This window comes from Pelecanus crispus, chromosome 1 (assembly GCF_030463565.1).
Source record: "Pelecanus crispus isolate bPelCri1 chromosome 1, bPelCri1.pri, whole genome shotgun sequence".
Classification (NCBI taxonomy): Eukaryota; Metazoa; Chordata; class Aves; order Pelecaniformes; family Pelecanidae; genus Pelecanus; species Pelecanus crispus.
In genome coordinates, this window is record NC_134643.1 from 153,769,818 (window position 1) to 153,786,906 (window position 17,089).

The window sequence follows — 17,089 nt, forward strand, 5'->3', positions numbered from 1 at the left end:
CCCTACCTACCAGCTCAGGGCATATTTCATCTTCAGTCACAGCCCGGTAATTTGCAAACAGGGCTCTGTGCTGGCTGACAGGTCAGGAAGCTAGCAAAATAGTTCTTTTGGTTGAGATGATTTTATGTTGAGAGCAGGATAGGATCATGTATTTTTTATATGCAAGACAACATTAACAACAGTCAGAGGTGTTAGGGGAGAGGATTAATATTTTGTTTCACAGAACAATTCAATCTTTCCTTTCAAAACAGCTGCTAAGTTTTTTACCATAACTAAATGTAATTAAAGTGCTGCTGATCTGCACCATGATTTGTAAATTGGGGTCCACTGAAAAGCACCAACCAAGAGCCACACAAGCACACATCACTCCCCTGCCCACACTGCTAGCCAAAAAGACCCATGGCCATATGATCTTTGAGACATTATCTGGTGTTAGTTTGGCAGGATTTATGTAGCTTATTACTATGCAATAGCCACAAAATATACCATTGCCTATGAAAGATAAATGATAACAAGTCTTCCTGCAGAATTTTCTGGCAGTCTGTATCTGGCCGTGCAAGTAGGTCAGCTCTTTTCTGGCTTTCTAAAAAAGCCACTCTTTTGCCCTTTCAGTCTTTCTCATCTACATAATGAAATGAATCTTTTTTGTTCTTCCCAGTCCACCAAAACAGCTGACATTTTTGATGGTCGCTCTTCAGTTCAGTTCTCATTTGGCCATAGCCGAGTACTGCCTGCTGAGGCTCTGCACTGTCCCAGTTTGCTACTGGGTCCTTACTCTATCAGTAACTTGTTTTTCATAGTCATTGTCATCCCCTCCACCCAATGCAGCCAGAAAATGAGCTGGTACTTACTTGTATTGCTGTGTCCTGTAGATCCCTGTTGTGACTCCTATAGTAATAGTAGAAAAAAGGTACAGTGTGTTATTTTTACAGCAATTTTTAGCTGCAGTACTTGCTTGAACATTACCTTAAGAATACAAACAGCATTGTTAATTGTTCATTCAGTTTCAAAGTAATTGTCAATTACAAGAATAAACCCAATATTTCTTTGAAAATCCATTAATTCTAAGGCTTGTAAACTTATTTCACAACAACCCTTTAATGGTACAATTCCTTGTATAGCTATTATGACTCTCCTGCTCACTATTCATTTATTGATCAGCCAAAACTCGTCTATTATCTTCTACAGGTTTAGAAGAGAAGACAGAGGGAAGACCAATATTGTTTCATGGACCATTAGATTCCTGAGGTAGTAGCACAGCTGATCTTTCCTTTTCACATGTTGATATTGACAGCACCGCAGAATGGAAATACAGACTTTAGTTCTGGGTCCCCGAGATTACAAGGTCGGCCTTGTATCACAACCACAGTATCTATGAATACGGTGTAATAAATGAGACCATTTTTTCCTCACGTGCAAATGTTCATATATTTTACTCACAGAATTTGTTTGCATTCATAAAAATACAAAAGAAGCCTATAAATAGAAGGAAAACACAAATATAAACTATAACAAAAAGATATTTAAATTAAGGAAAAAAAGAACACTTTGCTATGGATGACAGCAGGGAAAGTATCCTGTATGTAACTCTGCTTCTGAATAATCCAGATGCACAGGAATACCACCGTGTATACATGCTGCAGTTACAACCTCAATAAAGACTGCTCAGAGAGGCCAGGCACCCACAGCAACACACGCGGTCATTTTTGGTGAGGAATCGAGTGCTGGACCAGGTCCCTGATCCACAGAGGCTGAGTGATGAGCCAAATGCACAGCTCATCAAGAAAGGAACTGCAAGTCCCCAGGGATCTCAAGGATGCGCTGGCTCAGCTGAGCTGAGATTTTGCTGCTGAGTCACTCAGAAGCATGCCTCAGGGGTTTGGGGCCCCAAGAGTGTCTTGGCATCTCTAAATGGAGGTTGGCTGGACTGCAAGCACTGGGGTCTCAAGGGCTCGGCTAGTCAAATCCCCTCGATCTGCACCATTTGCTCTGGAGTCAAGGCTCTCCAGACTGCATGGCTTTGATCTGTAATTTTCATGCTATAAAACACATCTGCAATTCACTGCCATCCTACGCACCTGAAATGTGAGACATCAAATTTTTGGGCAAGCCCTAAGATTTTCTACCTTCAGCTACAGTATGAAAAGATCTGTACTGTGTTTCACATGCCGACAATAATTTCTCAATGATTTCAAATAGTCTACTTTTGACAAATTGCCTCAGCTTTTTGTGAATGCTTCTGATGAAGGGATATTAAAGCCTGTTTTTTTCTGGTAACTGAATATAATTTTAAGAAGTCAGGATCAGCTTGCAGTGGCGATGTTGGGACATGTACACTTGAATTTAAATGCTATTCCAGTAGCCAACCAGGCTGCCAATAAAAGTAGGCTATTAGAGCATGTTCAGTTTCCAGAATAGCGAATTTATGTACCTAGAGAAGTTTGGGGGAATACAGTCATTTTGATGGAGATACCCTCGGGTTTGTAAAAGTGTTTGAAACTGCTAAAGAAGGACATCGCTCGCTCTTTTACATTTTCACCAACCTCAGGAAGAATGCATCCTCCCCTTTAACTGTCTAGCACAGTATCTTACCTCTGCCATCGGCTCTGCATTGTCTCATATTGGACATCAGCAAAACATATGAGCTATAACATTTTCACTTTTCCTTTTAACTGATTCTGTAAAATAGGTGTCTTGATTCTCAACAAATTATTCTTAATAATAAAGGCTAATCCAAAAATCTCATAGCAAAATAGAGAATGTTCCCACTGAGGTAGGAAAAAAGTACAACTTCATGTAACTTAAAACCAAAGGTGAAGTCTTCACTTCTGGAGATTATTTTCTGGTGCATTTGCTCCAGCTTGTTAAAATCAACAAGAAAAGAAAAAGTAAGTGAATTGAGCACGTAAAAAATAACATCGCTATGGTAATTTAGCTTCTGCTGAGAATAATCACCCAATAGCTTTGTGACAAGACACCAGTTCTCCTGGAGTGGATAAATTAATTCTCAAATAACAAAATGATGGCTGATCCCATAATATCACATACACATAACTAGAAATCAAACACCTGATCAAACTTTCAAGACATGAAATCACAGTAAAAATGAAGAAAGAGCAAAGCAGACAGCAGAGTAACAGCATTTTTTTCCTGCACAAGAGTAGAGAATTAATGCCTGAACATGAAAGCTCATTCGCACAAGCATCAAGTGCGCTCTTATTTACCAAATTTAATTATTCATTTAAAGTTTATTTATTAAGAAGTTTTTAATAAAATTACAATCAAATAATGTCTGATCATTTGTACGTAACAAAGTGTGACAGAGATAGGAGAAAGGAAAGCACACACAGCCTGTCACATCACACACTGACTCAATGATCCTTAAGCTTTGAAAAACAAGAAGTAAAGAGACTGTCATTGCCCCTTCCTAGTAAATTCAAGAGTACAAATTAATTCCACAGAGAAAGAAAATTCAAAGTTAAGGATGAAATGTAACTTTATGCCCTCTATTACATAAAGGACAGTTCCCTAAATGTGCTCTCCCAGCAGTGCTGTGCTGGGAAAGCTACTGCGCACAGCCGCACGTGTCAAACCTGACCCGGACTTTCCTTCCATTCTTGTGTATTAATGCAGACCTCTCATATTAATGAGGCCTGATTTCATATACAGGTACAGCATATGCACATACCCGCCCCCTGCCAAGCATATAGTTATATAGATGGATACATCCGCATGCGCAGTTTCAAATATGCAATTCTGTTATATTTGTGATAAATAAACCTCAGTTATTTAGCTTTTACTACTAGACTGATTTCAAAACGAGTCTAGCTATAGTTGTTGTGGCCTTTGCAACTTTAATAGCCTAATCAATAAATTTCAAGTTTTAAGCTATCAGATCACTAATTACTTGAGTTGCAGGTTAAAAGCAGTGTGGCATATATGGGAACTAATGATGCTGATACTCAGTTTTTATAGACGGAAAAGTAAGGATGATTTACATCCTTGCAACAGGGCCGGAGTCCTACAAGCTTCTCTTTTTCTCATTCCCAAAATGATGAGTAACTTTACACTGGGGAACTGTCTTCTGTTAAAAAGGATTGCAGCCTGCTTGCTCCTCTGGCTGGTAGAGTCAGTCCAAATGAACTGAACAGATCTCTCAACACTGCCATAAAGACTGAAAATGAATTCCCAGTACCATGCATCGCTTGGAACTAAGAGATGAAGTCGATGCCCTGAATTTAGCCTTTTAGCCTCTTTGCTGGCCTTGGCCACTACTTAACTGACAGGCCCATTTATCTGAGTAATGTGTGATCCACAACGGTTTGGTGTAGTTCTTAGGTTTTAACAAGTTGGGACAGCTATGTAGCTTACCTGTGGGAAAGCTTCCTAAGAGTTATGGAGACATCCCCTACAAGATCTAATAAAGATTTTACACCACACTTTGTGAAAAGCAATAGCTAGCTTATGAATGTTTCAAAAACATGTCTGAAACATTAGGAAACCATTCTTTCCATTTTGGAGCCTGAAAAACAGATGCCTTCTAAAGTCTGCGACTGTACAGATTCAGAGTAAGCCACGGAAGTAGCTTTTAATTATTTTAAAATATTTTAAAATAGAGGTGGTGTCTAAAATTAACATGATCTATGGCCAGTAATGCAGGATTTTTCCAGGATTCTGGTGAGTTTTGTTAAGTACTTCTTCACCATCTCAGACAAAGCACTCTAAGTTCTGACCATGCAGACCACCCAGGCCACAATACAGTTGTGATCACAGAATCATAGAATTGTTTAGGTTGGAAAAGACCTTTAAGATCATCAAGTACAGCCATTAACCTAACACTAACAAGTCCACCAATAAACCAATTAAGGGGAGAGTAATAATTAATTTCATGTTTCTTGGCTTGGTGGCTGGATTATTTGTTAATGAAAGCAAAACTAGGAATCATTAAGGTTGGAAAGGACCTTTAAGATCATCAGTCCAACCATCAACCCAACACCACCGTGCCTACTAAACCATGTCCCAAAGTGCCACGTCTACCCATTTTTTGAACACCTCCAGGGATGGTGACTCCACCACCTCTCTGGGCAGCCTGTTCCAATACTTGACCACTCTTTCTGTGAAGAAATGTTTCCTAATGTCCACTCTAAATCTCTCCTGACACAGCTTGAGGCTGTTTCCTCTTGTCCTATCACTAACTACTTGGGAGAAGAGACCAACACCCACCTCACTACAACCTCCTGTCAGGTAGCTGTAGAGAGCAATAAGGTCTCCCCTCAGCCTCCTCTTCTCCAGACTAAACAACCCCAGTTCCCTCAGCCGCTCCTCATAAGGCCTGTGCTCCAGACCCTTCACCAGCTTTGTTGCCCTTCTCTGGACACGCTCCAGCACCTCAATGTCTTTCTTGTACTGAGAGGCCCAAAACTGGACACGGTATTCGAGGTGCGGCCTCAACAGTGCCGAGTACAGGGGGACGATCATTTCCCCACTCCTGCTGGCCACACTATTCCTGATGTTATTATATGTACAGAATTACAGAAGTATGCTCATATACTATTAGATGAAATCTTGTCCACCCTAAGCTTAAATAAAATGGAAATTCTACTTTGGTAAAAGAAAAGGAAACCACCTAGAAAACAGTCTTTAAAAATGAATGGTAGATCTCTGAAATGGCTCTGCAGTTCAAACTATTAGAATATTTCCCAGAGAGATGGATGACCAAGCAGAGAGAAGATGAGAAAGTCAATATCAACCATTATTCACATATCTTTTCCCTATGGTCTGTGGTTCTCCTATTCCTATATTTATCATAATACATTTAGTTGTGAGGAAGTGCATTCATGATGGCCACACAGATATGCTGATAGGTGCATACCTTGCCCATGCACGTCTGCATGTGTGCCACGCAGGTACATTGCATGGTGATAATTATGGCAGAAACTGCAGAGCTGCAAGCACCACTTTGTTTTTGTCATCCATATCTGGGCACTTCACCTGCTTGCAAGCTGCTGATCCATCTGTCTCCTACTGGACTTACTCTAACGTAAAAAGCCTCCAGCCCACCTACCATCTTCAATCAGCTGTCTGCCTTCAACGAGCAAATAGACAGTGAGTTATTTCCTTCTTTTTCTTTCATAACATGCCAGAGATGTTTTGGTTTATACCCCTGGTACTTCAAAATCATGACACTCTCATCCACAGAAAAGCTGTTTTACTGTAGGCAAATCTTGAAGCTTTCTTGGCTTTGTGGTTATAATTATTCCCTGCACTAAACTGTGTGGAATGGACTTAAAAGTTACCAAAGGAGCTTGCTTTAACAGGAGAAAGGCTATAAACAGCATCAATACAGTCTTTTAAGCTTGAACACTTCATGAAATATGCTTGTGTCATATAAACAGTATATGGTGATACAATGTGAAATTTTTATTGGCTCTTGCATAGGATAGCTGATTTCATTCCCTCCTGACTTACCAAGTATAATGTGCTTTCCCCAATCTTGCGCTGCTGAGCTTTACCATGCCATGCTCCATCCTCCCTGGGATACACAGACAATAGTGGAGCTGGTTTCAAGGGACCATCAGCAGGACAAGTGGCCTTGGTCCCTTGAGAGACCAAATACTTCCCTGGCAAATACTTCTGTGGTCCCTCTGGGCATCATGGCATTGGTCTGCCTGCCTCTCTAGGAAAGCTGCCCCTGAAGCCAGGTAGTTGGCAGGGATGTATGTCTACTCCTCAGCCCCCAACTGCAGAGGCCAGCATATTAGTAAAGCCCACCTCAGACCTCAATGGTTTCAACAAAAATCTTGGCTAGCGAAGCCAAATGAAGCAGGAACAATGGATGCGAGCAGGAGCTTCTTGACTTGCAGCAGCTGTATGTGCCCTGAGGTATCAGTCAGGAGCCTCAGCAGGTGCCCACAGAAGGCACTACATCTGGACACCCCACCAGGGACACCTGCGGTTTTGCCTTGCAGTGAGGAACCTGTGACCCACACACCAGCATCAGTGCTGCTGCCAGGAGATACACAAGCAAAACCATGTAGCCCTGCAGAGGCTGTAAGCAGGGAAAAGGTAGGGGGTACTGGCACACACATGGAGAAGGTCATCAGCACGGCATCAGCCTCAGCCCAGAGACCTCACACGCTTAGTCAGGGCTCATGTAGGATGTATTTGAGGTGCAGGAGGCATGGATCTACATGATGTTGTGTGTCTTACCTTGTTTGGGAAGGGAAACTTGCTTTGTTCTGCCTTTCCCGGTGTGTGAATAGCTGACAGTGGTGGAGGCCATGAATGGGTCATCTCCTGAAAAACAAAATTGTGCAGCAAACTGTGTTTAGAAAGTCAATGGAATAGGAGACAATGATAGTATATCAGTAGCAAGAGTGCCTGGGTAGTGGAATATTTAAGTTACTGCAGCTTCTAGGAAATGCCCAGTTTACATATAATCTAGACAATACATGAGCTACACTGATTTTTATCACAGACTCTTGAGAGCAGTTCTTAAGCACCGTTTAATTTTCCTGAATAGTTAATGCATCTTAAGTGCAAGAAGTTTGATTTTTCTGACAATCTGCAACCACATTTTAATCATGCAATGTATTCTGGCTGGTGAGACTTAGAGAAGAACTTTTTTTTGTAGTATGGGAACAGAAATTTCAGTTCATAACTGAGTAATGGGGTACACACTATGGACTATGCAAAAAATAGATTTCATAGACAAGGTTGGAATGATAAATGCTTAACTCTTGCTCAGTGGTTAATTCCTAAAATTGTCTTTATCATTGTAAAGGAGTTGAATAAGTTTCTAACTGCAACATGTTTGTGCCTTGTAGGACACAGACATATGGCAAGCCCTAAACAAGGTGCGCTGCACTCCACCTTTGTCTCCTCCCTGTGTTGTTTTGAAGGACATTTTTTAATAGCTAAGAGACGTATGTAGCTTGACCTCTTGACCTGACTTGTATGCCGTCATCCTTGACACAGTTTCAGGTAGACACATGTTCAATACCATTATCATTCAAGCCTGAATGAGTTGGTATCCAAAGCAAGGCTGCTTTTGGGGAGGTGTAAATTAAACACTTCAGACAAGAAGTTGGTTAAGAGAGAGGCTTCATATTCCTCTCTAGTGCAAGCTGTTAAAGGATGGACATATTTTTTGACATGTTCAGCACCAACAGCCACAATATTTGGTACACGGTAACTTAACAGAATTAATGTAAGTAGCATGGAGTGTGACAACCCTGAAGAGTCAGCCCATAAGTTTCAAGAGCTGAATAGCAAATAACACCCTGCCTAAGCAGGGGGCTCACTGACACTATCAAGAGTTTGCCTGGCAGATGCTTTGCTGGGTTTTGATACCATTAGCTGGCTGTGGAATTGTTTCTCAGTGATATTCCAAGGAGTCGTGCTGAGATCCACGATCAGTCCCAAAATAATACTGGAGTTATATTTCCATGACTCATTCCTTTTTAAAGAGAAAAGAAAATGTTCTTGTTTGAAAAAAGGTGCGGGTGAGTCTCTTGCCCATCCTTCGTTAGTGCTGATGGAAGTGCTTCCTGACCTGGCACGGACTGAGCTGGGGCATTTTTTACATAGAGGACAGTCTCTGGCTGTTCTGCCAATGAAAGGATCAGCCCTTTCAACATAGTTTCTTAGTAATAAATGTCACCTTTAAAGCATTCTTGATAAACAGTTTATTTCCTAATAAAAACTGCATTCTTTTATTTGAGGCTAAAAAGTTACATGATTTATTATACTTCTGTAATCTATGTGTGTGCCTCTAATCAGAGCATCATCTGGTTTGCAGTTTCAGTATCAGAATTGCTTTGCTTTTCAGTTCTTTGAGGCAGATTGTTCATCTTATGACTTCCTTATCTGGTAAGTGCCAGCAATAGCAGTATATAGTAATTTTTAATATACAGTAAGTTCTTTAAATTCAGGCAACAAAAAGCCTAGGCAACCAGATTGCTGTTTGCTACAAGTACCTGGCACATGTGCTATTGTTTTCAAAAGATTAAGGAATTACATATTGAGAAATATTCCAACAGGAAAGGTTTATGACAATAAATTGACGAAAAGGAGATTTGCAATGCAGACATTTAATCCTAAGGCTGTGATCTAAAAAAGTATTGCTTTCTCACCTACTTTTCTCTGCTTTTCCCTTACAGGACCATTTGCTTACTTTTTAGAAAATGGGATGTTATGCATATAGACTAAAGGTGTTTCCACCGGTAAAACCCCATTCCCAAACAAAGAAAGTGTTTTTCCGTACAAGTTGAGGTGCTGAGCCCAAAAGTACGCATAGGAATGAACTATGTGTCCCCTTCTTCTGAAGGTCAATGCTTTACGTTATCTCTGTCAATTGAAGAATCGCAGCAGACAGACTGGGAACGTCTAGTGCCTTTGACCTAAAGTTATCCTATTTGTGAAATACGCTATTCAGTACTTATGATTTCCATTTGCCCAAGAAGCAGTTCCTCCAGGTTATACGCTGGCTGACCCCCACTGTCACCTTCAGGGAAACATCTTCTGAGAAGTCTGCTATATGCCATGCAGAAACCAATCTGTTACAGCAGCAGAGCTCTTCCCTCCCACCTTGCCTGCCCAACTCTGACAATGATGCCTTCATCCAGGGAAAGGACCAGAGGGTTGATTAAAAATAAGGGTGACCTTTTTTTTTGACATGTCAAAATCTTTCATTTCTTCTTTTCCCCAAGATTATTTCTCATCCACACTTCAATGAAAAATGGCCTTAATGGTCTTTTTTTTCAGCTAGCTTCTCTTCTCCCTTTTTACTTTGAGTTGTGGTATATAATAAAGCTTTCTACATAATTTAAATTTGACTTAACCCTTTCTGACACAAAGATTTAGTAAGACCACTGATATTTGCCAGGGTTAATAATTGCCATTATCATGAATATCTGAATGTGAATTTACCAGAATAATATTTTGAGTTGTGATCATATGGTGTATTTATCACTACCCTTGGAATTCAGACAACTATAAAATGAAATCAAATTAGAAAAAAAAAATCAGAAAACTAACGTGAAAAATACCCCAAACTATAGGTTGTCAGAACTGAGGAGTGCCAAGATTTAAATGTAGTAAAATATTTTTTGAAAAGAGAAACATTGAACTATGTGCACAGTCTCCTTCTGGCTGCCAAGAACAGAATCTCAAAAATCAGGAGAAAGGATTTAGGTGTCCAGCGTCAACACTTTGCAAGGTCAAGCAGAAACAAATCCAGAATATGTTCCTGTGTGCCAAATCTCATGGTTTTAGACTCTATCTGAAGATATCTGAGACAGATTAAAAGCACTAGTGGTGACATATGATTTTATCAAGATCTTTTTTTAGTACATGGTGTGAAATGTTTGAAAGTGTAAGCCCAAACGGCAACTATCTAACTAACTAAATAGAAAGGACTCAACGTTTATTGTTACAATAAATTTTCATGCACAGCTTCTCTTTTCTGCTCAGCTGCCTTGCCTGTCTTTGGAGTCTGGGATTGGCAGTATTAGCATAAGGAACCCAGCAGACTAAAAACAATGTTTCAAATGGACTGCTGAAAATTTAAATGTACTTAAGGTCCTCAGCACCTTCAAATTGGTGTTAGAACATTGATTGACACAAAAGATTTTTGAAATTTTAATTTGAAAAAAGCAGGGATTTTTTTTAGCCTAAATCAAACAAAAAATAAGTCCGAAACACCTGGCACCAGAAAATGTTCCAGCCACTACAAGATAATGGTCTAATTTCAAACCAATTTAGATCTTTCTCCAAACTTGATTAAGTTAACCTTGAAGTCCTGAACAATGTTAATTAAAGGAAGCACTGAGAAGCCATTTGGGGTCCAGAAGTGGGGAAAACAAAGATTTCTGGATCAAAGAAGGAAGCCCTGACTCGATTGCTTAAAAATACATGTGGATAAGCATGTGTGCCCAACTGCAGGAGAGCTTGTATGAGATGATGACGACTGCCCTCCTCCTGCTGCGGCCAGATGCACAAGACCAAGGGGTGCCTCTGAGACCTCCTCTTTTTTTTTAACACAGATTTCTCCTTGTGAGGGTTGCAGCGATGTTGTTTCACATGGGCATCTTTGTGGTGGTGGTGATGGCATGTCTCATTCACATGCATATTGTAACTCTACAACTCTACTCATCTCCACCTGTAGTAAATCAGTTTTCAGCAGTTATCCATAAATGTCCAGTTTTACAAGCTATAAAGGTCCAAGCCTAGTTAATCTTAGTCAATGTGCCAACTTGTCTTTTGTTCTTACTGAAGGGAAAACCTTCAAATAAAGAAATCTATAGTATTGCATATCCTTGCTCCAAATTTAGTTTCCGCAGCAACAATTAAGTAATGAGACATTTCTTGTGGATTAATGACTGCTTGGCAGTGTTTTGTTTGGGGCTTTTAACCCTAGCTTGTAGGTAATTTTTCAGGAAAAGTACCATGCAGAGGTAAATAATAGTATTCACGCTAGACTTAAGGCAATGCTATTTATCTAGTGCCATCAATCTTGCTGTGTGGCACATGATACCAGGAATGGTTGAACTGATTCAGAAAAATTGTAATTAATAAAAAGTAGTGGGATCGGTATCATCTAGATTTAAAGTCTAGCCACATGTATTACCTTGCTGTTCATTTGGTGCCAAAACCAGAACTTATCATCGGGCCATTAAGAAAATTGACTGTTTAATCCTCCTCTTTGCTTGTGCTCACCTAGCCAATTTTTGATTCATAATATTCTGTCTCTCCACAGATGATGATTTAAGAAATGTTTGTAGCATCTCATAAAGGACTCTGTCAAACACCTTTTGAAAATTATTTTAGCTGGCTCAACTTCATCCACTGCTCTACTGACATGTCACAGGAATTATAGGAGATTGGTGAGACACAATTTTCCTTTGCAAATACTCTGCTGGTTGGCTCACAGGGACCGCAGAGGCTCTCTCTTTATAGTTACCTACACTAAAATGCAGATTTTAGGGAAGCATTAGGTATATTTGTTCAGCTGGAAGTCAAGGCAACACAAAGCTAATGCAGAGCTTTCCAAGATCCTGTAGCAAGTGATCACAGGACACAGTTTGAGAACCTCTAATCCAGTTACTCTTCATAAAATAGATTTTTTTTTTAAACACAGGAGACTCTCTCTTTCACTGCTGTCAGTTGACAAAGACCCCTTTCAGTTCAGTGAAGCTACACTGCCACTAGCTGACAACATGGCTATGATTTCAGTGTCAAACAATCAAAGCAAAGAGTCTGACATTGAAACTTTTGGAGACTATGTTGAAGCTGACAGCACTTCACTATGGTAAGGTTCCCATGATGTGAAAAGCAAATTTTCTTTTTTTTAAATGGATTCCTCTAGTATCTGTTATTGCTGCAACTTTTCTAACCCAAACCTCAAATATACACCTGTAAAATAGAAAGACAGAACTTTTTCCTCTTGTTTCTTTATGATGTCACTTATCCAATCTACATCTACTTAATTCTTTTTTCTTCTTTCTCATAAGCCCTGTAGTTTCCTTTGAGCACTTGATAATTTTCCTCTTTCCATTTGAGCATCTTTTATTTTGTCATTATCCTTTTGGTAACATGTTATTCAGAACTACCACCACCCAACAAAATATCTTGCCATTTTCCAGCTTCTGTTGTTTCCTGTTTTACTTCCTTTCCATCCACTTATCTGAGCAGGTTTTAATTTGTAGTTAATATATATGTCACGTATGCACGTATGATGAAAAATGCCTTCTAAACTTGACATAAATGACAAAAGTGGTTTCAGCCACCCACTAACTGAAGGATGAAATAAGGGAAATACTACAAGCTCCCTGTCATGGAGCTGAAATAACCATAAGTACACCACTTACACTGAGCTGGGTGCCAGTTCAGCACTGAACCTCAGTTAGCAGTTCTTCTGTCTCCTGCTAAAATGATTTCAATGAGTCACTTTTTTCATAGAAATCTGCTGCAAAACACATTCTACCACATCTCCCCTTTGGCACCAGTCCCAAGACCCTTCAGACGCCCTCTTCCTTTCTGTAATACGAATTCCTTTCAATAGGCTTCATTGGTACAACATCCAAAGATATATGAAAATCCAGGGGAGAGTGCTTGTCAAGGATTTATTTTTGTTCTAAGCAAAGAAATAAAGGTAATTTTATAGTTTGTGACTGTGTCATTTGTGCTGTGCTTGGTTCTTCACACCTGCACTACCTGACAGGAGGTTGTAGTGAGGTGGGTGTTGGTCTCTTCTCCCAAGTAGTTAGCGATAGGATGAGACGAAATGGCCTCAAGCTGCGCCAGGGGAGATTTAGAGTGGATATTAGGAAAAATTTCTTCATGGAAAGGGTAGTCAAGCATTGGAACAGGCTGCCCAGAGAGGTGGTGGAGTCACCATCCCTGGAGGTGTTCAAAAAACAGGTAGATGTGGCACTTTGGGACATGGCTTAGTGGGCATGGTGGTGTTGGGTTGATGGTTGGACTGATGATCTTAGAGATCTTTTCCAATCTTAATGATTCCTAGTTTTCACTTTCATTAAAAAACATCTAGCCACCAAGCCAGGAAACATGAAATTGCTACTCTACCCTTAACTGGTTTAGTGGTGGACTTGGTAATGTTAGGTTAATGCTTGGACTGAATGATCTTAAAGGTCTTTTCCAACTAAATGATTCTATGATTCTATTATTCTATAATATGGATGGGTATCAGCTGAAATTGCTTGATAGAAACAGGACTCTGTGTGTGTATGCGCGTGCGTGCCTGTGGGCTGGGGAGTAGGAAAGAAAAAAAGAGAAATTAGGCCCTTGGAAAGGGAGAAGGTCAGAGATTTTGCAGACTGCAGCATTAAAGAATGTGTTCAGCATTAAATCTCCAGATGTTTGGTATCTACAGAACTAAACCATTCCAAATCATGAACATTTGCAACGTGATCTGTGGATCAATTCACTCTACAGCAAATCACAAATGCCAGTGCAATAAGTTTCTGTTTGGAATACATTATCTCTGCTTTAGTGGAACCATCCTGCAAATAACTTGCAACATTTAGTCAAGGTTCAGCAATTTAGGACAGATAAATGTAAAAGAAGGCTACAGCCACTTACTTATCCAATTGACTTATTTAGGTCTTTCATTGTATGATTATAAATCTTTAACAAAGAGTCTTGCAAATTTTTATTCATTTTGGGGGGACAAAATGAGTCTATAAGCCCAGAATAAGCTACAGATACCCAAGAGAAATGTGGTTTGATTCTAAGAGCAAGTGTTAACTAGGCTACAACCCATGCCATGCTCTCTCATACCACAGTTTAAGACAGAAATGTTTATCTCTGATTATCAGGAAAGTAAGAACATGTACTTTTCCAGGTAAATCATAGAACAGAATTTAAAGGGTTTCCTTAAAAACTTTAATATTTTTTACTGAATTGAAAAAAAATGCACAAAATTTCTCCTTTAGTCACAGTGATGAATATCTGTTCTTAGCTAAGAAGCTATGTTTTTAGATGAATGCATTGGGCCATATGATATGACAAACTGTCTGAAAACCAGCCTTGCCTGGGCAAGCTGAGATGATGTGGTTAATCAAGGTACAATCTTTATTAGTGCATTAACCTCCTGCACCCAGGGACTGAGGATTCTAATTCCTGAATTGCCATGCAAGACTGATGCAGCTAGTTTTCTAGTCTCAGTTGGCAGCAAGCTAACAGAAGTGGCTAATGAAGATGAATAGCTGCCTCTTGGGAGTGGGGGGAGGAGAAAGAGGAAAGGAAAAGACCTAGGATACTTCAAGGTCCAGATCTCTGCATGATTTCAGATAATAATGAAAAAGTGCACACAGTCGACATTTTCAGAAATCGTAACAAGCATGTTAATTCTGCAGTCTGCTAACAAAGCAACAGTAGTGGCCTCAGGATTGCTCTGGAAACATTTCAAGAAGTTAAAACAAAGGCTATTGAAAATAAAGACCAGGACACTGGTCAGGATCTTACCCTGTTTTTGATGGATAATTGTATTAATATGGACAAAGGAGCAGACAAAAAAATGCCCAAAGCTAAAAAACAGACACATTTACTAAAGAAAACATCTGCTGTTTGGAGAAGACAGAAATACCATCACGGTAAATATTTAGCAATACTGAAATATCTTTGCCACAAATGCATGTAATGTTCTAATATAAACATCCCTTTACTCCAGACAAAAATACACTGCTAAATGTAGGGAGGTTGTTGAAACAAGATTTGAGGAGAAAAAAAATCTAGTTTTTTTAAACCAGACAAATTTTTCAAGTTTCTTATTTTGTGGGAGGCTGGAAGCTTTCTGATAGGTATGTTAGTGGTTCTGGTCCACTCCCTGGACAGAATGTGAAATAGCAGGTCATCGGTTTGGCCTAATTTGTTCTTAGTTCTAGTCTTTCATACTCCTGAAGCCAGTTTAAGAGGACTGGGGGTACCATAAAGACTTACTTGGTTCCTGGGAACCTGAGGGCTCATACAAAGAGCTCTTTTGTGCATCTACAGTGGAGATTCACCAGGGGGTATGAATTGATAATTTTAGCTTAGCTTGTTCAGCAACTGATCGAGTATTTCAAGCTTCACGAACTTACGGTTAACACAGTAGTGCCTGTGTGCTCAGTGCACAAGTTATGGGCAGACATTACACGAAGTAAATACCTTGTGCTCTCGGCTAAGGTTTAAGGTGCTACCAGAATGCCTTTCGGCTACTGTACCTGCGAAGGCTGCCAACCAAAGCAAGAAGAAAGAAAGCTTCTGTTCTGTGCTACTACAACAAACTTCTTGGTCAGTGTGACAAGATGATAGACAGGGTAAGAACAGGCCATAGAAAGAAAAAAGTCAGAATTAAAATATGAGAAGTTAAATTGCTGTCAAAAGTGGCTCTATAAAGCGTAGCTCCAAGAGGTTTTGCATTTGTGGTGTTTTAATGATACTAGATGAAAAGTGCTCAATTTACAGGTGAAAATTACACCAGACTGGGACCTCAGACCATGGAGCTCAGCGTCAAGGCAAAGACTCTCCTTCCCTTTTCCCTGCTGTAGCACAGAGAGGTTCTGCAAGGCAAAGCAACCTGTAAATCCTTCCCCGACAACCTTACATGGATGTGGCTGACTGCAATTAGCAAACAATTTTGTTTATGATTCTTTGACAACTTAGGGAATCTGTTCATATACAAGTCATTTATTCTGAATGAGATTAAGAAATCAGTGTAGCACTGCATGCTTCAGTGTATGTGAATTCAACCATCTGTTCTCAAGGTTGCATTGTGTGCCTCCTAGATCTGAACTGACAGAAAGATGTTAAATCTTGATGGTTCATATTCTAGAAGTAGCACAGTGGCACAATGTGATGGCTGAAGCTGACAGAGACCAGTTCAGCTAAGAGTACAGAGGTGTACAGAGTTGAACACAGACAAATTAGGGACACAAAAATGATCCAAGGGCTGCAGCACCTCTCCTATGAGGACAGGCTGAGAGAGTTGGGGTTGTTCAGCCTGGACAAGAGAAGGCTACAAGGAGACCTTATTGCGGCCTTTCAGTACTTAAAGGGGGCCTATAGGAAGGATGGGGAGAATCTTTTTAGCAAGGCCTGCTGTGACAGGACAAGGAATAATGGTTTTAAACTAAAGGAGGATAGATTTAGACAAGGAAGAAATGTTTTACAATGAGGGTGGTGAAGCACTGGAACAGGTTGCCCAGAGAGGTAGTGGAAGCCCCATCCCTAGAAACATTCAAGGTCAGGTTGGACGGGGCTCTGAGCAACCTGATCTAGTTAAAGCTGTCCCTGCTCACTGCAGGGGGGTTGGGCTAGATGATCTCTAAAGGTCCCTTCCAACCCAAAGCATTCTATGATTCTATGATAAATTCATGTCCACAAATGAAGAATACCATATATAGCTGGTAGTCTGGGACACTGGACCTGGAAAGGAGTTAGAGATCACCAGAGGACAAGCAACAAAAAATAATTTCCCAACATCTCATGCTCTTGCCCAAAGAGCTTGTTCCATCATTGTGCATTTGAAAATGGAGAAGTAAGTAGCACAGTGAAACTGGTGAGGCCAGTGCTGGAAGAGCCTGCT

General features: G+C 40.1%; 1 protein-coding gene across 1 annotated transcript in view; it reads right to left on the minus strand.

Annotated features, from left to right (window-relative positions):
- Nucleotides 1–17,089, minus strand: part of AFF3 (ALF transcription elongation factor 3) — a 282,997-nt gene that overhangs the window by 128,655 nt on the left and 137,253 nt on the right. The window contains exons 5-6 of the mRNA XM_075716381.1: nt 7,210–7,296; nt 852–888 (exon numbers count right to left, since the gene is read on the minus strand). Of these exons, the coding sequence (XP_075572496.1) occupies nt 852–888; nt 7,210–7,296 (124 nt within the window). The remainder of the gene's footprint in view (nt 1–851; nt 889–7,209; nt 7,297–17,089) is intronic.